General features: G+C 40.6%; 1 protein-coding gene across 3 annotated transcripts in view; it reads left to right on the top strand.

The window, feature by feature from the left end:
* The window catches only part of LOC124605450 (ubiquitin-conjugating enzyme E2 W), a 109,157-nt gene that overhangs the window by 60,519 nt on the left and 26,308 nt on the right, over nt 1–22,330 (top strand). For all 3 annotated transcript variants that reach the window (XM_047137129.1, XM_047137131.1, XM_047137130.1), the window contains exon 4: nt 1,075–1,230. In XM_047137129.1, the coding sequence (XP_046993085.1) occupies nt 1,075–1,230 (156 nt within the window). The remainder of the gene's footprint in view (nt 1–1,074; nt 1,231–22,330) is intronic.

The following is a 22,330-nucleotide window of genomic DNA, read 5'->3' as shown; positions in this document are numbered from 1 at the left end:
AATTCTCCCATCAGCGCGTCAGTACAAATTTACCTTTAGATTCTCTATATCGTAGTGTTGATTAATCATCACTCTTATTTTGAGATCCACACTGTTTCCTGAGGCTTCACATTTTGCTTTGTAATTGTGATTGACTCTATTTAGAATCTCTCTATCCATACAATAAGGATATCAGTAGTTGGCAGGATGGCCAAGTTCCCAAATGTCTTTGTAGCAGAAGAAGCTGCTGTTGCCATATTCTGATTCATCTTTGATAAATCAAGAAGGTTACATGGGAACAGTATAAGTTTTACCAGTAAGTGACAAGAAGTTACTTTCTTTTAGATAACTCTCTGCTGGATAAAATATAAATTACAATGATTTGTCTGATTTTAGTACTGATGAAAATATGAAACCTTGAGGAGGAGGAGGAGGAGGAGGAGGAGGAGGAGGAGATGTGTTTCTTGAGAATAGTCTGCTAATTTTAAACTGAACAGTGTTTCCTTAGAAAAAAAATAGGAAAATGGGTTTCAAAGAAGCAGTTAAGGAAAACTTAAATGAAGAATAATGACCATGATTCACACTTGCTGTAATTACTAATGGGCATTTCAATAATAACCTGCAGCACTATGCTCACCAATTAAATGCCACACATCTGACAGCATAAAAAAAATTTTTTCCAGCAATTGTATGCTTCATTGTCAAATTATGGTAGTGTCTCTCTGTGGACTGACATCTTCAATTCCCGTAATTTTGTGTGATCATATTCTCTTAATGTAATTTGGCTGCATTCTGCAACACTCTTGTTCTTATGACAAATTTTCAATTGATTAATCATTTTAACTTAGTTGTGTTTCTTAAATAGGCTTGCTTCATTCATACTGGTTATTGATCTGAAATCCTCATAGATAATTAGTACTTTACTCTTTTATTAATTAGGTATTGTTTTAGCTATAAAAATTTAAGGTAATGCTTGCATTTGATATATTGAATGACTTTACTCTTATAGTGTATTCAGGAAAAATATTGTGGGTCTTACTGTGGAAAAAAATTTAAAATTTTTTACGTATTGGTAAATTTATTGCTTTCTTGCAGGTTACATTCATAGGACCAAATATTCCAGTCCATCCACATGTGTATAGTAACGGACATATCTGTTTGTCAATTTTGACTGAAGACTGGTCGCCAGCACTTTCAGTACAGTCAGTCTGCCTTAGCATAGTCTCCATGCTTAGCAGTTGTAAAGAGAAGGTAGTAAACACTAGCATTTTTACCATTTCTTTTTAAGCTCACATACTGAAAATCAGTGTAACATTCTTGAAATATATTTGAGATTACTATTGGAATGTGTTACACATAACATGTAAGTTGTTGATCCTTATGGGACGTAGGAATAAAAGCAACCAACAACTTTTAATTATCTTTCTTGATGTGGGCTCTAATTTTATGCAGAAAAGCATTGCAAATAGAGAAGTGTTGTGCTAAAGAGATTTGTACATCAGTCTGTAGTAAATGCAGAAAAAGCTCCCTATAATTTCATTTAAGAAAGTGAGATAATGTTTTGCAAAAAATTATATTTTTTCTTATCACCGAATCTGAATTATAGGAAACCTCCCAGTCACAGTCATATGCACAAACAAAAAAGTGTGTGTTTGGGGGGGATTCTGTAGCAGTGCATGTGTTGCTCCCAAAACCTGGGTTTCAGCCTCAGTTGTGCATCCTCTCTCTCTCTCTCTCTCTCTCTCTCTCTCTCTCTCTCTCACACACACACACAAAAAAAAAAAAAAATCAAAAAGATTTGCATCACCCCAGTTCCCAGAACTCCTGAAGATAGAAGTTTACTGTGGATATTGTATCACAGACACAGTCCTTTTGACTGTTCAGAGGTGTCACTAAACCCACCCAAAGATGTAAACAACCATGCACGAGCAGCGCCTATTAGACAGAGGGTGTCCGACATCTGATCAGTTCCAGTCATTCCACCAGGAAGGAGGTACACGGCTTGTGTTGTCTGTAGTTAACCATGCCTAGACAGTCAGTACTGCAATTCGATCGCATCCACATTGTTACTTTGTGCCAGGAAGGGCTCTCAACAAGGGAAGTGTCCAGGCAGCTTGGAGTGTTGTTGTGACATGGAGGAGGTACAGAGAGACAGGAATTGTCGATGACATGCCTCACTCAGGCTGTCCAAGGGCTACTACTGCAGTGGATGACCGCTACCTACGGATTATGGCTCGGAGGAATCCTGATAGCAACGCCACCATGTTGAATAATGCTTTTAGTGCAGTCACAGGACCTCATGTTACGACTCAAGCTGTGCGCAATAGGCTGCATAATGTGCAACTTCACTCCCGATGCCCATGGCGAGGTCCACCTTTGCAAGCAAAACACCATGCAGGGCAGTACAGATGGGCCCAACAACATGCCAAATAGACCACTCGGGATTGGGATCATGTTCTCTTCACCAATGTGTATCGCATATGCCTTCAACCATACAATTGTCAGAGACACACTGTCCGGTGAGTGCAAGGTGGAGGTTCCCTGATGTTTTGGGGTGGCATTACGTGGGGCCGACATACACCGTTGGTGGTCATGGAAGCCGCCATATCGGCTGTGATATGTGAATACCATCCTCTGACCGATAGTGCAACCATATTGGCAGCATATTGGTGAGGCATTTGTCTTCATGGACAACAATTTATGCCCCCATCGTGCACCTCTTGTGAATGACTTCCTTCAGGATAACGACATCGCTCGACTAGGGTGGCCAACATGTTCTCCACACATAAATCCTACTGGACATACCTGGGATAGACTGAAAAGGGCTACTTATGGACAACATGACCCACCAACCACTCTGAGGAATCTACACTGAATCGACGTTGAGGGGTGGAACAATCTGGACCAACAGTGCCTTGATGAACTTGTGGATAGTATGTCACAATTAATACAGACGTGCTACTGGGTATTAGAGGTACCCACTGTGTACAGAAATCTGTTCCACCACCTCTGAAGGTCTCGATGTTTGGTGGTACAACAAAAATGTGTGGTTTCCATGAGCAATAAATGTGGATGGAACAATATAGTTAGAGGAAGGAACAGCAGAGGAGGATGATAAGGAATATGGGAATAAGGACAGCTTATGCAGGAATAAGATGAGTCTGTGATAAGATGAGTCTGTGATAGCTTCCACATAGGAAGCCAGGTGGAGGGAAAGTTGCAATACCCAGGGTGACTGCTAGGAAAACACTGTAAAGGATAACAGGAAATGCAGAATAAGAAGCTGTCTCCCCAAACTGTAGTAAGAAGATACACAGAGACTAAAACAAAAAAACATAATTAAACAGCAAGGTCAAACATTATGATGTTGTAGAATGTTGCAAAATAGCATAGTCTCTGCAACTGGGCCACCAAACTTGTCAAACTGTTCGACAGTAGCTGTTCAATGATTTAAACTCATATGCAAAAAGGTGTGTGTAGTACTTTCAGCAAAGGAGTAAAAGTTGGAGCTAACTTAACAAGTCACCCAGACTCTGGTGGTATCGTGTGTCAGTCACAGGTTTGAATAAGTGTCTTCCCTTGTGCCATTTGTTATGTTCAGTCCACAATTTTCCCATATCAGTTAAAAAAAAAAAAAAAAAAAAAAGAAATAAATAAATCAGATTAAACTGTGTCGGACAGCATTTTTGTGTGCGATTTGATGGGAACAACTGTAAATATTCCTCAAAAGTCCTAGTCTAGTTAATAAATTAGTGCAAATTCTCTGAGTTTTCTTTTTTAATTAGTTGTTGAAGTCAAGCTTTATTCATTGTGGAATGGTGTTTATAACCCTACTGTGACTGAAAAAAGTACTGCAAAAGCAAAAGAATTCATTCTGATTCCAGGGTCACTTTTCTCTTTTAGCATTAGAATGTTGACTGACTTACCAATTTCTTTCCATTTTCTGTGAACCTTACTAAATGTTTAATTCAGTAAATCATACTATTTTCAAAAACTTAAAATTAATTGCTGATTTGAATTTTATATTGTTCATTAATACTTTTTTATTTCTGGAATGTTTGCTGTGTTATAGTTAAATAATGAAGGGGGAAATCTGTGGTGAAGTGAATTTAATATATTTACACGAATACGTATCAGAGCAGCACACACAATAATTATTCTCATTTGCAATGAAATACACTACTGGCCATTAAAATTGCTACACCAAGAAGAAATGCAGATGATAAACGTGTGATTACATTTTCACGCAGTTTGGGTGCATAACTCCTGAGAAATCAGTACCCAGAACAACCGCCTCTGTCTGTAGTAACAGCCTTGATATGCCTGGGCATTGAGTCAAACACAGCTTGGATGGCGTGTACAGGTACAGCTGCCCATGCAGCTTCAACATGATACCACAGTTCATCAAGAGTAGTGACTGGCGTATTGTGACAAGCCAGTTGTTTGGCCACCATTGACCAGACGTTTTCAATTGGTGAGAGATCTGGAGAATGTGCTGGCCAGGACAGCAGTCGAACATTTTCTGTATCCAGAGAGGCCCGTACAGGATCTGCAACATGTGGTCATACATTATCCTGCTGAAATGTAGGGTTTTGCAGGGATCGAATGAAGGGAAGAGCCATGGGTCGTAACACATCTGAAATGTAACGTCCACTGTTCAAAGTGCCGTCAATGTGAACAAGAGGTGACCGAGACGTTAACCAATGGCACTCTATACCATCACACTGGGTGATACGCCAGTATGACGATGACAAATACATGCTTCCAATGTGCATTGACCGCGATGTCGCTAAACATGGATGCGACCATCATGATGCTGTAAACAAAACCTGGATTCATCCGAAAAAATGACTTTTTGCCATTCATGCACCCAGGTTCGTCGTTGAGTACACCGCCGCAGGCGTTCGTGTCCGTGATGCAGCGTCAAGGGTAACCGCAGCCATGGTCTCCGAGCTGACAGTCCATGCTGCTGCAAACGCCTGTCACCTCGACTGCTAGTGATACGAGGCCGTTGGGATCCAGTGTGACGTTCTGTATTACCCTCCTGAACCTACCGATTCCATATTCTGCTAACAGTCATTGGATCTCGACCAACACGAGCAGCAATGTCGCGATACGATACACTGCAATCATGACAGGCTACAATCTGACCTTTATCAAAGTCGGAAATGTGATGGTACGCATTTCTCCTCCTTACACGAGTCATAACAACAACGTTTCACCAGGCAACGCCGGTCAACTGCTGTTTGTGTATGACAAATCGGTTGGAAACTTTCCTCGTGTCAGCACGTTGTAGGTGTCGCCACTGGCACCAACCTTGTGTGAATGCTCCGGAAAGCTAATCATTTGCGTATCACAGCATCTTCTTCCTGTCGGTTAAATTTCGTGTCTGTAGCACGTCATCTTCGTAGTGTAGCAATTGTAATGGCCAGTAGTGTAAGTGTTCTGTTTTGATGTTTCTAATTTCTGTAGGTCAGTTAGTATTTTATATGCTACGAAAAATTTTAATTTTTCAAGGATTTTACACATTTGTTTATCCTCCATTAAAAATTGTTGCTATATCTACCACTCACCAGTTGAAAGGACAACAGAACCTCCTCATCTTCACTTGTATGTTCAATTTTCCATTCATGCACTTCAAGATGTATTATTAATTTAGAGCTTTCATTTTAACTTGTAATAATCTCTATTTATAAACAGTATGCTCCTGTGGCAGTGACTTAAATCATATAGCATGTCAATGTTCTTCTGGCTTTATATATTAGTGATCAGCATTTGTCAGCAGCTTACTAAAAAGCCTTGTCCAAATGTTTGTAATTACATGTTATATCAAATGCCAGGACCCTGGGTACAATGTCCCTCATTTCAGGGAATAATTATAGATCAGCAAAACCTTGATGAAGGATTTGATCCAGTTGTTCCAATCGAGAGTGGTATTGGGTGACGAAAGGTGCACTCCTTTGTAGCTGGTTCTTGGGAGTAGTGGGAGGATCCGGGTTGTGTGTAGATATGGCACAGGAGATCTGTTTGTGGACCAGGTGTGTGTGGGTGGGTTAGTGCCTGTCTGTGAAGGGAGACCTTCAGCAAACTGGGCAGGGGAGTTTTCATCTTCACAGATACACTGTTCCTGGGTGGCCAGGTGGTATGGGATGGATTTTTGGATGTGAAATGGATGGCAGCTGCCAAAAAGCAGGTACTGTTGGTGGGTTTGATGTGCACAGAGGTGCAGATGGAGCCATCAAAGAGTAGGTCATCAGGAAAGTGGCACACTGAGTTGAGGAGGACCAGGTGAAGCAGATGGCTGAGAATGAGTTAGGGTTGTGAAGGAAAGAGAATAGGGTGTCTTGGCCCAGAGTCCAGCTCACGAAGATGTCATCAGTGAACCTGAACCAGACCAGGGGTTTTTGGAGGCTACGAAGATTCCCTCTGGATGGCCAATAGCAGGTTGGAATAGGATGATGCTATGTGGGTGCCCATGGCTGTGCTGCTGATTTGTCTGTATACCTTCCCTTCAAAGGGGTAGTAGTTGTGAGTTAGGATAAAGTTAATAGGGTGTAAGAGGAAAGAGGGAGTGGGTTTGGAGTGTAAAGGACATTGAGAAAGATAGTATTCAACAGCAGTAAGACAATGGACATGAGGGATACTGGTGTATAGGGAGGTGGCATCAACAGTGAAGATTAGGGATCCAGGGGGCAAAGAGGTGTGGATGGTGGAGTGTTGGTGAAGGAATTTTTTGGGATCTTTGGCATTGGATGCTAAATTACTGGAAATTGGTTGGAGGTTTTGGTTAATGCGAGCTGACATTCTTTCATTGGAGGCACAATAACCAGCTACAGTGGGGGGTGTTCAGGATTGTTTGGTTTGTGGAGCATGTAGAAGGTGGGTGAGTGGTGGTTCATAGGGATGAGGAGGCAAATTGATTCAGAGGAGAGGTTCTGGGAAGGGCTGAAACTTTGCCCCTTCCCCGCCGCTCTCTGGATTGCTGCTTTTGTTCATCACAACAATTGCATTCTGGCCTGAGTGGCTGGAGATGATGGTCATGTGTGTGTGAGGTGTGCTTGCTTGTGCAGGTATATGTGTGTGTGTGTGGGGGGGGGGGGGGGGGGGGGTTCTGAAAAAGGCTTAGGCCGAAAGTTAAATGTGTAACAATCTTTTCGTTGTACCTGTCTGCAACTCAACATGTCATCTTCAAAGAGAGTAGCAATCTGTCCTTTCTAGTATTGTTGATAATATTATTGACATTAGATTTAGTGTGAGGTTTCCTTTTTCAACCAAAACATTTGAAGTGTGTTCTATAAAACTACTAGCTTGTGTTATTGTTTACTTTTTGTAGTGGTATTGCCTCCATTTTATCTACAGTTTTCTCTCTCTTACGTAATGTACTCCCCATTAATCACTAACACAGAAGCTGATGTGCACACGTATTGTACAGAGTAATTTTAAGTCTGTTAAAACTCTCACAATATAAACTTTAATGAGGGGGAATAGAGACTTGAAAAACTATGCTTGGCAGTAGCACTTCAAAAACAAACTGTGTTGTTTGGGAATAGAGAATCAACATTAGTTATGTTGTTAATTTTCTCACCAGAAGTACTCAGGAAAGCAATACATTAATACTCAACATTCTTTATAGATGGTTATGTAATCTATGATATAAATGTTTGTCTAGTACTGAATGGCCTCTCTATCCATTGTACTGAACTATACTCCAAAAGCCGGCAGAAGTGGCCGTGCGGTTCTAGGCGCTGCAGTCTGGAACCGTGAGACCGCTACAGTCGCAGGTTCGAATCCTGCCTCGGGCATGGATGTGTGTGATGTCCTTAGGTTAGTTCTAGGGGATTAATGACCTCAGAAGTTGAGTCCCATAGTGCTAAGAGCCATTTGAACCATTTTTTTATACCCCAAATGATATAAATGTTTGTCCAGTACTGAATGGCCTCTCTACCCATGATACTGCACTAGACTCCCATCAAAATTACTTTGCGACTGACAGATGTCAGCGCTGGGGAGCAGAGTTGGCAGCTCATAAATGACATACTACTTGTTCATGCACTCAATGGTTGCACATGCATCAAAAAAAGAAACAAGTCATCTACTTATTGTTTGTAATGTTGTCCAGCTGGGTACAGTCCTTTTCGTAATGTGATTTTTCAGCAGCGTACCTAGCCATCTTCAGGTGTTACCTGTAGAATGAGTGTCTTTGCTACATCTGACCTCCTTTATACTCTTATTGCCTCCTCCACTGATGGTCACAAGGAAGGTCACAGGTGGAGTAGTGGAGGACAGTACCACTGGATGCTGGGCACAAATTCTGGCCCCTCAGTGCTCCTGTGGTGCTTTGGGTGCGGGAATCGCTCTTGTACGATGCTTTGATTTTAGCTGGAAGAATGGTGGGTCCCAAGCCTGCTGGGAGTGAACTCAGTGCCTCTGCTGCTCAGCCTGTCAGCCACTCTCATTTCAATAGCCTCCTTCAGAATACTGTCCCAAAATAATGTGGTGTGTCTTAGCAGTTCAATTTCTTCATACTTCATTTTGTCCCCTGTAGCCATGCCATGTGTTGTAACAACAGATTTTGCTGGTTGCTTGAATTTGGTGTGTTTTCTGCATTCCTTGCATCTTTCTTTGATTGTCCGTACAGTGTCCTCGACACATGCCTTACTGCATTTACTTGGAATATAGTAAACACCTGGTTTACGGATCCCCAAATCATCTTGCACCATACCCAATAGGGCACACATTTTCGGAAGAGGGTGGAAAATGCATTTAATATTTACATTGAACCTTTATACCGATTCTTCTTATAGGCTGCCAGCATATGGCAGATAAGCCATTGTCTTTCATTGTTTTCTGTCTGCTGGGCTAGTACTTTCTACCTGAAAGCACATTGATTTGTCTCTCATTGTATCTGTGCTTCTTGAAAACATGCTTGACATAGTTGAGCTCCCTTCGTAGTCTTTTTTTTGTCCAGTGTTGTATGGGCCCTGTGTACCAGTGTACCTAGCGCATCCTCACACTGTGAAGAATGATGGCAGCTGGCAGCTAAAAATCAGTGTTGATGACTTTCTTCTCCACACAGTACAAGGGGCTGGTCAACAGAGATGCCAGGTTCACTATCAGCAAAACTTGAGACTCAGCACTCAGCCAACTAAAATCACAATGTCAGCCGAGAGCAACTTCTGCACCCAATGTAAACCACAGGAATACTGAGGAAACAGATTTGCCGGCTGGTGTGACAGTGGTTCTAGGCACTTGAGTCTGGAACCGCGCGACCGCTACGGTCACAGGCTCAAATCCTGCCTCGGGTGTGGATGTGTGTGATGTCCTTAGGTTAGTTAGGTTTAAGTAGTTCTAAGTTCTAGGGGACTGATGACCTCAGATGTTAAGTCCCATAGTGCTCAGAGCCATTTGAACCTTTTTTTTCAAACAGATTTCACACCCAGCATCTGGCAGCACTATCCCACTCACAACTCCACCTGTTGCGATGTGCAACTGGTAATGGAGGAAGGGGTGGTGGGTGATTAGAGTATAAAGGAGGTAGGATATAGCCAAGATACTTACTCGATAGGTATCATCTAAGGATGACAGCAAGGTGTGCTGTAGAAATCTTGTGTTATAAAAAGGACTCCACCTGGCTGGACACTTGACAATGGTACAAACATCTGATTCACTTGGAAAGCCTAAGATTACACACAGTCTACTTGATGACTGTGCAAACATCTTTGTGGCAGTAGGGAGGGCAGTGGTGGGGCTGCTGCTGCTATAGGGGCGGAGATGCTTTAAGATATCAAAATCATATGTTTTAGGTGAGTAACAGCAATAAGACGAGCGTTCTGTCACACATTGCAAAGTAACAAATAATCTAAATAAGTGGAGAAAATGGTGGGTGATGTACACAGTTGAAGTTTTGGTTACACATTATACCACTAATGGATGCAGACCACTTGTATCTCATAATTTTCCATATTTACTGCGTGGTCATAGAAACTGCTGTCAGAATTTGATGAAATAACATCTTCAGTTTCTTCATTCTTCGATGCTTTCATTATTACTTCCTTTGCATGTGGTAGAGGAGTCTGCCAATATGACAACAAAGTTTATAGCATCTTTTGTCAATCTTTCCATCTCTGCTGATGTATATGTTTTGTTGTTCCTTTCTACATAACTTTTAACTAGAGCTCTTATGAGTTTGGTGGAACTGAAGTGGCAGTGATTTGGTGGCAGTTTGAGGATCCTATGACCATATTTTTATGTAATTTCATCTGCAACATATTAGAGGTAAAGGTAGCTTGTTTTGAGCCACGAGATCCAGTTATTCTCTCTTTCTACAATTATCTGCAGAATAATTCACAGATTCCAATTCCGTTTGCTTTTAGCTGAGAAAAATCTCCATTTGATTTGAATACATCAATCAACAACTAAAACCAAGGAATAATGATTTATATAAATTCTCAGTTTTTTATGTTCATGCATATGGAAATAAAGCACTCCATTGCTGTTTGTCATCCCATGAGAAGGTGTTACAAGGACATGTAGCTACAGTAGCTGGGGTCTTACCTCAGGTGAGTACTCAACAAGTGGAAGATGGCATGGGCTGCTTGTTGAACTCTGACAGCTGTTACATACAAGCTATAAATGGTGCAGAGTATGGGACTCAGTGAAGATAATTAAGAAATCAGGGTATAAATTCTAAGTGCCGCTACTTGGTACATAACAGTTGAAGACTCCTCTGTCACTATCTCCCAACCTAACTTCTCATCAGTAGCCAATCTGCTGCTCAAAAAACCTATCTTCATAGCAACAACTGGTGCCGAAGCTAGTCAAATAATCTAAGTCTAATATCTGGCAACATGTGACACAGAGATGGTGTCGACTGGAGCCTAAGGTATCTACTCTTAGTTGTGTGTTGATGTGCTCCTATTTGTATGTCCCCTAAGCCTGCTTCCAGCACACCCCGAGCTACTGGTCACACACACAGTGTTCTTCCATTACCATATTTGGTCATGTCTGGAGATTTCTTTCTGTTGCTGACTGCTTCTCAGCATGTGGCCAGTCAAATAGCCCTGAGTGTAACTCTGCCTTTGTCACAATGCGCCTCGAAGTCGGCTTGCACTGTTGTCATATTTCAAACACTGAGCTTCCTTGTAACCAATTTCTGGACTGTCTCAGTGGAATCATTCTCAAATTTTCTAATGAAGATGTTTGATAGAACTGAGGTTTGCAACACCTCCCATCCCCATGGCGAAATTTTATAAGCTCTGACCTCAGAGTTTATAAAATTTCTGTTCCTATTTCCTGTGCCATTGGAGCAGTCTTCTTTTTATTGCATCCACAAAACATGTTACATTGTTTACATGGTGAAAGTGTACATTGAAAAACGCTATATAGTTCTACCCTGGTGGCAAGTCCATTTCACATGATACACAGTTCATAAAATATACGCAAAATCTTTCTTGAATACATTTAACACATTTTACACAACAGCAATACTCTATGCTCATGTAGTGAGTCATTCTTGACTATCGGTTTTATTCATTTCCATCGTTGTCATTTCAATTTTATCACTGTGTGTGTACAGTCATTACACTTTTATGTTAACACTTAACATATTTATTACATTACACTGGTATTTGATGCGTCCATTTTGCTCTGAGTTTAATTTCTGTTTTACCACTGAGTATATACTTATTAAACTTTTTGAGTATATAATTGTTAAACTTTCTGTGTTATCATTTTACACATGTACTACATTACAGTATTACATGAGGAGTCCATTTCGCTCACAGTTTAGTTTCATTCCGCTAAAAGTGAGATTTTTATTTTGTCTGTGCACAGTTTTGGAGATTCTTCCATTGGCACACCTGATTCCATCACACTGGAGGGTTGTGGTGTCTGACTTCGCTCTCTCCACATTTCTTTGACTGGAAATGGTGAAAGTCTAACAGATCTCTCTTCCTCCTCTGCAACTTCATTGATTTTGGAGTTATCCATGTGCATATATCTGACCAATTTCCTGGATGGACTTCTGTTCATGACAGTATTGGTTATGCAGATTTTCGCACAGCATATTATAGATCGCGAATATCCCCATATGGAACAGTGACTCACTGACCATCCTCAGAAAGTAATTCTTTGCTGTGATTCAATTTTACTAGGCAGATCCTCAATAACATTTTGAGGGAAATATCATTGAGTCTTCTATTACAGAGTGTCTACGGCCCGGGACAACCGGCATATCCGGGAAAAACCCGGGGAATTTTTTCATCCGGGAGAAAACCAGGAAAAACCCGGGAATTTTATTGAATTCCGGGAATTTTTCATTGTTTTTGTTCTCAGTGAATTTTTTGCAATTTTCACTGGTAAGAACCAATACTCTAACAAAGGATATTACTGTATCCTGCTACTGCAGAATAATACTGCAGCAATAAAACATGAACGAGAGAAAAAACTAAAATAAAACTTAAATTGCAAAGGAAATGCACCATGTACAGCAACAAAACACAGTGCTCATACAAGCGTCTGCCAACAGCAAAATGCGTCAAAGGCTTTAGGGAGACTTTGCAATGCTTCGTAACAACAAATTTCCTCAGATGAACATGAAGTCACAAGCTGCAAGATTCGTGCAGCAGCCCTGGATCTAGGAGTGGAAGGGGCAAATTCATATTCTTGAGGAAAAAACCTTGTTTCAAAAAGCGCCTAGCATCCAGCGCACGTTGGTCTATCGATTATTCGTATGACTTTGAAACGTGTCCCTGTCGGTTTTTGAACATTGTTGAACACATTCTAAGTTGATTTCTGAATGAATCATAAGTTGATTTGTGAATGGGTGCATAGTGTACGTGATGTCTCTGCCAGTGGAATCCTCGTCACATCTAGAAATAAAATTTCCCTTCAGACAAAAGGGGCTATACGAGCTGAGCAGAGAATAGCCGAACGAAAGAAAGCCAACCACTGTCTGATTATGTGGTTGATTGGGTTTGCGAATTATGAGCGTTGTTATGATTACCAGTGAAATCCATAGATTCAGACTACCAGAGTGCGAATAAATGACTAACAGGAATAATAGGTAAGAAAGATTAAATATTATCTTCCCGGTGTATCCAGGAAAATTAAATTTTGACAGAAAATTTTTGGCCAGATCGCTATACTAACAAGGGCCAGTTGTACAGTCTCCGGCTAGCAGCCGCTTTAAGGTCTATTCTGGAAGTAGCACGGAAAACACGTAATACGAAAACGTAACAATGCCTAACCAGAGAATAATCGCGGGATAACTAAACTGGTGATTCTTGCAGAGTTAGTGAAGTAAATCGGCGAATAAGCTTTGACATTGGCAGGAATAGATACAGAATTAGTGATGACGACACTGTTTGTTAGAACGAGGAAGGAGAAGAAACGGTGACATTACTTAAATTATGGAAGAATATGACGATTCCAAATTTATATAAAAATATCGCACTACTTCTTTTCGATCTCGTGCTTGAGAAACTGGAGCGTATGAATGAAGTGTAAAACTATAACCTAACGTAAAGCTTTTTGCTTGTAGGAGGCCTAATAGGCATACAATGTTGGTACTTTGTGAATTATGTTGTGCCGTGTTATAAAAATGACCATTTCTGTGAAAACAGTCTCCTTTATTTGGCGTGTGTTACAATTGCTGCAGTAATACAGGTAATCAGGTCGAGAAACCACACCAGTCTTGGGCCTATTTGCATTAACAGCTTTTTCAGTATTAGACAATGACATTTCTATTTTTCATGTAACAAAATGTTTGACGAACTTTGATGAGGTAACAGATTCTTTCGCAGAAAGGAAAGCACGCCAGTAAAGCTTAGCAAGATTAGAGAGAAAAAGAATTCTAGGAGCTAAGGATTGAAGAAATGTGTACTGTCTTGCTTGCCACTTGTCTTTACTGGTTTTATGTATCCTGTACTTAATTTTATATCACACAAAGCAGCAAGTTGTTAGCTAATAGGGAATAAAGAGTGCAAATTTTCTGAAGAGTTTTTTTTAAAAAAAAAAGAAAAGAAAGAAAAAGAGGGGCAGGATGTCAAACCGGCCGACTGAGGCAGGAGAGGCACCATAGGGCATTTTAATTTTCCACTGTCCTGAATATAGTTTGATGGCATCCAGTACAAAATATACACGTTTCAATTTCACGGACCGAAATACAGTGACATGCGGTAGAAGAATGCTGTGTGAAGAGGTGTGGCGCTGCACTTTGGCACGCTTAAGATCAAATAACATGTCTTACAATTCCTCGGACACGTATGTTTTATATAACAGACTCTTCAGAAAGATGTGCGCTACAAAATGAACATATTTTTGAAACAAACATGAGGTAACTAAGTACTGGTACCCAAGAAAATTTACATCCCGAAAACCACATTGAAAAGCTTAATATCAAGCCGAGGCCTACTTCACTGGGAATCTGGGACTCATTTAAAAATCAGCTCTTTAATGACAAACCATTTAGAACAATTTAGAGCCCAGAAAATCACACATTTTTGTCATTATTAAAAAATTTACTGCCACATTTGTGTGATATATCTTAAAATGTAATACGTGCATAAAAGACCAACATTATATGTGAAATCATAGTTTCTCTTGCAGCGTATTGGCCTTAGAGACCAATATTATATGCGAAAGCTTTGTTTTTCTTGCAGCACCATTATATATATTACTTTAAACCATTAAATTTTCCTGTTCGTATGTTCACGCTACTTAACAGTGATGTTGCTATTGGATGACTACGCCATGTGTCCGAAGCTCTGAATATCCGCTGTCATCGGCTGGCGAGATCACGTGACATGAGCTATGACTGGCTTACAAAAACGCATCGCAATCTCGATTTCAATGCTTCGGAAAGTAACATGCGGTGTTTGGTGGAATTCGAATTTATACTTTCGTAATACAAACATATGCAGCGTACATGTTATTGCACATCAAACATCTTTCCAAAAGGTTTTTTTTCCTTCCTGAGTTTCGTTTTCCAAAGCGCCGGTAGTTCTACGCCCGTGTATAAAACCATAACCATTCAAAGGATTGATAAGTTATACAGTGCTGAAAGAAAATATACTGTCAATTAACAGCTAAAAACTATGTTTCCACCCGGAAGGAAGTGTATTTTTAACCGGGAGATCCGGGAGAAATCCGGGAATTTTTTTTCCTTGTCCGCGTATACACCCTGTATTATCAGCTACTACTCACCACTTTTGTCGATCACTGGTGTCTGATTTTTCAGGTACCACGAGAAGAGAAAAATTCCAGGGACTGGTATGATGGAATATTATCCCATTTGCTAGCATCCTCTGAAACTTCTTTCTGAATTTGTGGTATTTGGTATGGCCTCTGATTTATGATCATGTCTTCTGCCTCCTGTATCGGAGGTATGCTGTGTTTCACCAATGTGGTGTGATGTAACACATCCCGAGGCAAGTGAAATGTATCATTGTATGCAGCACATATCCCCTCAAGCTTATGTGATTGAGGCAAGGATATTTGAAGTCGCAAGTAGATAAGTGCAAAGTCATGCAAACCAAAGTCACTTTCTTAGGGCACATATTAACAGCTTCGGGATTACAACCTGACCCTGCCAAAGCAGAAACCATCAAACAATACCCCCACCGAAGATGATTTTTATTCACTACTTAAATGTTTGAGTCAAATATTTTCCTTAAGCAGACTGAGTCCCGACTTCGTCATGACCTTCTGTTTGGTTGCAACTTATTGAATTTTGTAACTACTGGGGAGGGGTGGGGTGGGGGGGTGGTTTGTTCTGTGAATGCTTCAGGCAACTCTAATCGAATGTCTTGATCCCAAGTGTTAAATACACTGAGTTTCTTATTGAACAGTCTCTAGCACTTCTGAAATGTGCACACCATGTTGAATTTCTTGCTTGTGAGTCGGAACTTCTGCCACTAGTACCTGCGCTATGCACATCTTCACTAAACATTCTTCCCAAGAACAGATTACAGTTTCTCCTCTGTGTGTAATTGCTGGTAAATTCTGCTGGCTGGAATCCTTCGCATTCGTATTTCTCTGTTTGTCATGCATTTCCTTGTGAGCTTTCCTTCTGTTGTTCGCTGATGGTGGAAGGTGACAGCACATGAGTAGACTGGTCTCGTAATGGAGCTATATTTGTCCTCTTATGTAAAACTCAGTTCACGTGGTTCGTAGCAGCTGGTGGCTCTGTTATTGAACCCAGGACTATTTTACTTTCCTGTCTCAAAACGCCTCTGTCTTGCTATCTATTGGTTCGCAGTCCCTTGTACGCCCATGTGTGGTTACAAATGTGTAACTGGTTCCCCAGGTCTCAACAGTTGTATTTATTGCCAATTCTGTTTTGATATCTTTGCCGCCTTTTTGGCTTCCCTCAGCTCTAACCATCTTTCCCATAATCTAATTCTCGTGTGTTCATAGTTAATTAAAACTTTATGCCTTCCTAGGAAATCCTGTCCTAGTAATCTCTCAAAAGGTAAATCTGTGTGTGTGTGCGCCTATAATCTGAAAATCCTGAGCATATTCAATGCCCATCTTGCTATGTGGATTCAGCTTAACTTGTGTTTTGGGTCAGATCTCTTTGTTTGCTATGCTTTGAGTTGTTGCAGCTCTTCTCAGGTCCCCATTCTTTCTTTCTAAAGTGGTGGCTTTAATCAAACTCACGTGGGCTCCACTATTGATTCATAAATTCACGTGAGTACTGTTAGTGTTAACACTTTGTAATTGTATGCAGTATTCTTTCTTGTGCAGTATGCTGTATATATTATCACCAACACAGCGTGAAGTGACTGCTGCACTGTGCTCGCTGTTTCCGAATGTGTTCTTCCTGTATAGGTTCACCCACCAGCTCTCATTGCAGTCTCTCACATAATGCCCTGTTCGGTGACATGTAAAACAAGTAACTGGATTTGCTTGTCTACATGAGCGTGTATGCACGTGTGGGCACGTGCGCTGTTACTGATAATGATGTTCGACAGTACAGAGGAGATGCCCCCCACCCCTCCCCCACCCCCAAGTCAGATGTACAAAGTGTAATTTAACACCACAGGTGTGAATTACACTGTGTACATCTGACTTAGGGGGTGATGAGGGGGGAGGGCACTCGGACCATAAACCATCTGCTCTGTACTGTCGAACATAATTATCAGTAACAGCTTAACTGGACCATTCCGATTGGGGGTGTGCTGTCTGTGAGTGGTTAATTTTACATATATGGAGTCTTTGTCTGCAATTGCGCACCATAGGGCCATACTTCCCACAATTAAAACACTTTCTCACTATTTTGTGGGCCTATTTTGGGAGTGTGACTGCCTTGTAGCTTTCCTGATCGAATTTGATCGCGCATTCTTTTGTTAATGCCAAATCAATTACTTCTGATAATGGTTACCCATTCCTCATGTACATGCATCACTGTCTTTATTCAGTCGTGAAGCAATCCTTTAATGAATACCAACTGGCCCAGTTTACCAACTACTTCATTACTACTAAAACCAACATTATTCATTACCTGCTTCATTGTTTAACGGAAATGGAATTGTATTGTAATAACATGGGTGCCCCGTCAGACCACAGTGGACCAAGTCTCTGTTTGACCTCTTACTTCTAACTTACTAGAGGCTGTCCAATGATTTGTCCTATAATATATTTTAGAAAATAGTTTCCTAGCTTTCGATTCGGCCAGCTCATAGGCACTGTCACAGTTATCTAAAAACTCAGAAAGCTGACCCTGTCCCCATCGAATTTCCTAGGTACTAGTTTCACAGCCTCACTATAGCTCAGATACTGATGATTTACACTATTCATGGCATTATGTTACAGAAGAATGCTGAAGATTAGATGGGTAGATCACATAACTAATGAAGAGGTATTGAATAGAGTTGGGGAGAAGAGGAGCTTGTGGTACAACTTGACTAGAAGAAGGGATCGATTGGTAGGACATGTTCTGAGATATCGAGGGATCACCAGTTTAGTATTGGAGGGCAGCGTGGAGGGTGAAAATCGTAGAGGGAGACCAAGAGATGAATACACTAAGCAGATTCAGATGGATGTAGGCTCAGGGTGTATACGACCCGGGACAACTGGGAGATCCGGGAAAAACCCGGGAATTTTTTCATCCGGGAGAAAACTGGGAAAAACCCGGAAATTTTTTATAATTCTGGGAATTTTTCATTGTTTTAGTTTTTGGTTACATTTTTGTAAATTTGACTATTAAGAACCAATACTATAACAAAGAATATTACTGTATCTCGCTACTGCAGAATAATACTGGAGCAATAAAACACGAACAAGAGAAAAAAAACGAAAATAAAACCTAAGTTGCAAAGGAAATGCGCCATATACAGGAACAAAACACAGTGCTCGTACAAGTGTCTGCCAACAGCAAAATTGTGTCAAGGCTTTAGGAAGACTATGCAATGTTTTATAACAACAAATTGCCTCCGATGAGCGTGATGTCACAACTGTTTACATTAGATTTGTTTGAGCGGTTGCGGGCGAGTTTATGCGCACGTGCAGTTGAGTCGCGTATGAGTAGTACCTTCTCCCACTTCTGGCTACAGAAGTGTGGCAGTTAGCTGTATAAGCAATAGCAGCAAGCAGCCAGATGCTATCCGGAAAAATTTTACTGGTGCACCTAAGCTGGCAGATTCACGTATGCACAACAGGCCCGAAACTAGGGAGTGGGGGCAAACAGGGGTAACTATCTGTCCCGGGCGGCAGTTTCGAGGGGGGCGGGGGGGGGGGGAGCACCAAATTCATATTATTGAGGAAAAAGACCTCGTTTCACAAAGAACCTAGTATCCAGTGCACGTTGGTCTATCGATTACTCATATGATTTTGAGCGCATCCCTGTTGGTTTTTGAACTTTTTTGATCAAATTCTAGGTTGATTTCTGAATGAATTGTAAACTGATTTTTGAATGCTTGCGTAGTGTACGTGATGTCTCTGCCAGGGGAATCTCCATCGCATCTAGAAAAATACTTTCCTGCAGACAAAAGGGGACAGGTCTATACGAGCTGAGCGAATAAAGCCGAAAGGGTGAATGACAATCGCTGTAAACTGTTCCTGGTTGACTGGGTTTGCAAATCATCAGCGTTGTTATAATTACTAGTGAATTACATCGATTCAGGCTACCAGAGTGGAAATAAACGACTAACAGGAATAACAGGCAACCAAGATTACGTGTTGTCTTCTCCGTGTATCCAAGAAAATGAAATTTTGACAGAAAATTTTTGGCCAGACTGGTACACTAGCAGCCGCTAAAGTTCTATTCTGGGAGTAGCGCAGAAAATGCGTTGTACGAGCTCTTAATAACGCGTGACCGAAGAACAAATGCGGGATAACTAAACTGGTGATTGTGGCAGGGTTAGGGAAGTTAACCAGAGAAAAATTTTGACACTGGCAGGAATAGTTACAGAATTAGTGATGACAAGATTGTTTGTTAGAACGAGGAAGGAGAACAAACGGAGACTGTCACAAATTACAGAAGTATATGACGATTCCAAATTTATATAAAAATTACGTACTACTACTTTTCGATCTCACGCTTCTGAAGCTAGAGAGTATGAATGAAATGTGAAATTATTTCCTAACATAAAACTTTTTGCTCGTAGTAGGCCTAATGGGCTTTTGATATTGGTGCTTCCTGAATTATATTCTGTCGTGTTATAAAAATGACCATTTGTGCCAAAACAGTCTCGTTTATTTGGTGTGTGTAACAACTGCTGCAATATTAGGCAGGCCTATTTTGTTTTATCTAGCAGACAGTGACAAAATACACGTAATCAGATCGAGAAACCACACCAGTCTTGGGTACTATTTGTATTAACAGCTTTTCTGATGTTAGACAACGACATTTCCTTTTTTCATGTAGCAAAACGTTGCCGAACTTTGATGGTATAATAGATTCTTTCCCAGAAAGGACAGTACGCCATATAAAGCTGCAGCAAGATTAGAGAGGGAAAAAAAAGCTAGGATGTAAGGATTGAAGAAATGTGTACTGTCTTGCTTGTCTCTTGTCTTTACTCCTTTTATGTATCCTATATATAATTTTATGTCACACAGAACAGCAAGTTATTAGCTAATAGGCAGTTGAGACTGCAAATTTCTGAAGAGTTCTTGTTCTGCCGGTCACAAATAATCCCACCAAGTATTAATTGCAAGGTTTTTTTTTAAAAAAAAAAAGAGAGAGGTAAGATGTCAAACAGGTCAACTGGGATCAGGAGAGGCACCACAGGGCATTTTAATTTCCACTGTCCTCAATACAGGTTTGATGACATCCATTACAAAATATTATACATTTGAAATCCACAGCGAAATACAGTGACGTGCCATAGAAGAATGCTGTATGAAGAGGCGTGGCACTGCATTTTGACACGCTTAAGACCAAATAACGTGTCTTACGTTGCCTCGATCATATATGTTTTATGTATCAGACACTTCAGAAAGACGTGCGCTACAATACGAAGATATTTTTGAAAAGTCGATTTTTTTAAATTTTTGGCATCCTACCTTAACGCTCGAGGGATGGGAAATATCATAGATCCGGACCTGGTGCACAGATCAGTCTGAGTTCTAGTGGGGAGGTGGTAGTCTCTACGTGACCCGTGTTTACGTTAAGTGATTTTGCTGTTTCCTCTTCGTTTATTGCTCTCACGTCAAATGAAAACAAAACAGATTTCTGTGGTCGGGAGCTATCAAGTGAATTAAAATACATACTCATAATTACGGAAGGCTAAAATAAGTTATTAGTTTCAGATTTTATTTTGTTTCTACCTCTATGACAGTCAAGTGTTAATCGCCTTGCAGAACAATGAAGTTATCTTTGTTGGTTTGTTAAAGAAATTTGACTTTAATTAATCTTTTCTGCTGAGGCAGTCAGTTTATTTGAAAAGAAGTGTTTAATTCCACACTATTGCCTAGTTTCAACTGTTCGCTACATTTCAAGTGCACGTTTTTATCGTCTAGTAAGTATGGCATTATGCCATAATAAAGAACCAATTATGAGATAATACAGTACTGGTACATCTGAATCTTTTCAGTAGTTGCAGGGGCAACAGTCTGGACGATTGACTGATCTGGCCTTGTAACATTAACCAAAACAGCCTTGCTGTGCTGGTACTGCGAACGGCTGAAAGCAAGGGGAAACTACAGCCGTAATTTTTCCCGAGGACATGCAGCTCTACTGTATGATTAAATGATGATGGCGTCCTCTTGGGTAAAATATTCCGGAGGTAAAATAGTCCCCCATTCGGATCTCCGGGCGGGGACTACTCAGGAGGACGTCGTTATCAGGAGAAAGAAAACTGGCATTCTACGGATCGGAGCATGGAATGTCAGATCCCTTAATCGGGCAGGTAGGTTAGAAAATTTAAAAAGGGAAATGGATAGGTTAAAGTTAGATATAGTGGGAATTAGTGACGTTCGGTGGCAGGAGGAACAAGACTTTTGGTCAGGTGATTACAGGGTTATAAATACAAAATCAAATAGGGGTAATGCAGGAGTAGGTTTAATAATGAATTAAAAAATAGGAGTGCGGGTTAGCTACTACAAACAGCATAGTGAACGCATTATTGTGGCCAAGATAGACACAAAGCCCATGCCTACTACAGTAGTACAAGTTTATATGCCAACTAGCTCTGGAGATGATGAAGAAATAGATGAAATGTATGACGAGATAAAAGAAATTATTCAGGTAGTGAAGGGAGACGAAAATTTAATAGTCATGGGTGACTGGAATTCATCAGTAGGAAAAGGAAGAGAAGGAAACATAGTAGGTGAATACGGATTGGGGCTAAGAAATGAAAGAGGAATCTGCCTGGTAGAATTTTGCGCAGAGCATAACTTAATCATAGCTAACACTTGGTTCAAGAATCATAAAAGAAGGTTGTATACCTGAAAGAGTCCTGGAGATACTAAAAGGTATCAGATAGATTATATAATGGTAAGACAGAGATTTAGGAACCAGGTTTTAAATTGTAAGACATTTCCTGGGGCAGATGTGGATTCTGACCACAATCTATTGGTTATGAACTGCAGATTGAAACTGAAGAAACTGCAAAAAGGTGGGAATTTAAGGAGATGGGACCTGGATAAACTGAAAGAACCAGAGTTTGTAGAGAGTTTCAGGGAGAGCATAAGGGAACAATTGACAGGAATGGGGGAAAGAAATGCAGTAGAAGAAGAATGGGTAGCTCTGAGGGATGAAGTAGTGAAGGCAGCAGACCATCAAGTAGGTAAAAAGACGAGGGCTAATAGAAATCCTAGGGTAACAGAAGAAATATTGAATGTAATTGATGAAAGGAGAAAATATAAAAATGCAGTAAATGAAGCAGGCAAAAAGGAATACAAACGTCTC

This window comes from Schistocerca americana, chromosome 3 (assembly GCF_021461395.2).
Source record: "Schistocerca americana isolate TAMUIC-IGC-003095 chromosome 3, iqSchAmer2.1, whole genome shotgun sequence".
NCBI classification, from domain to species: Eukaryota; Metazoa; Arthropoda; class Insecta; order Orthoptera; family Acrididae; genus Schistocerca; species Schistocerca americana.
Note: the sequence above shows the minus strand (reverse complement) of the source record. Positions and strands in the feature narration are given on the sequence as shown.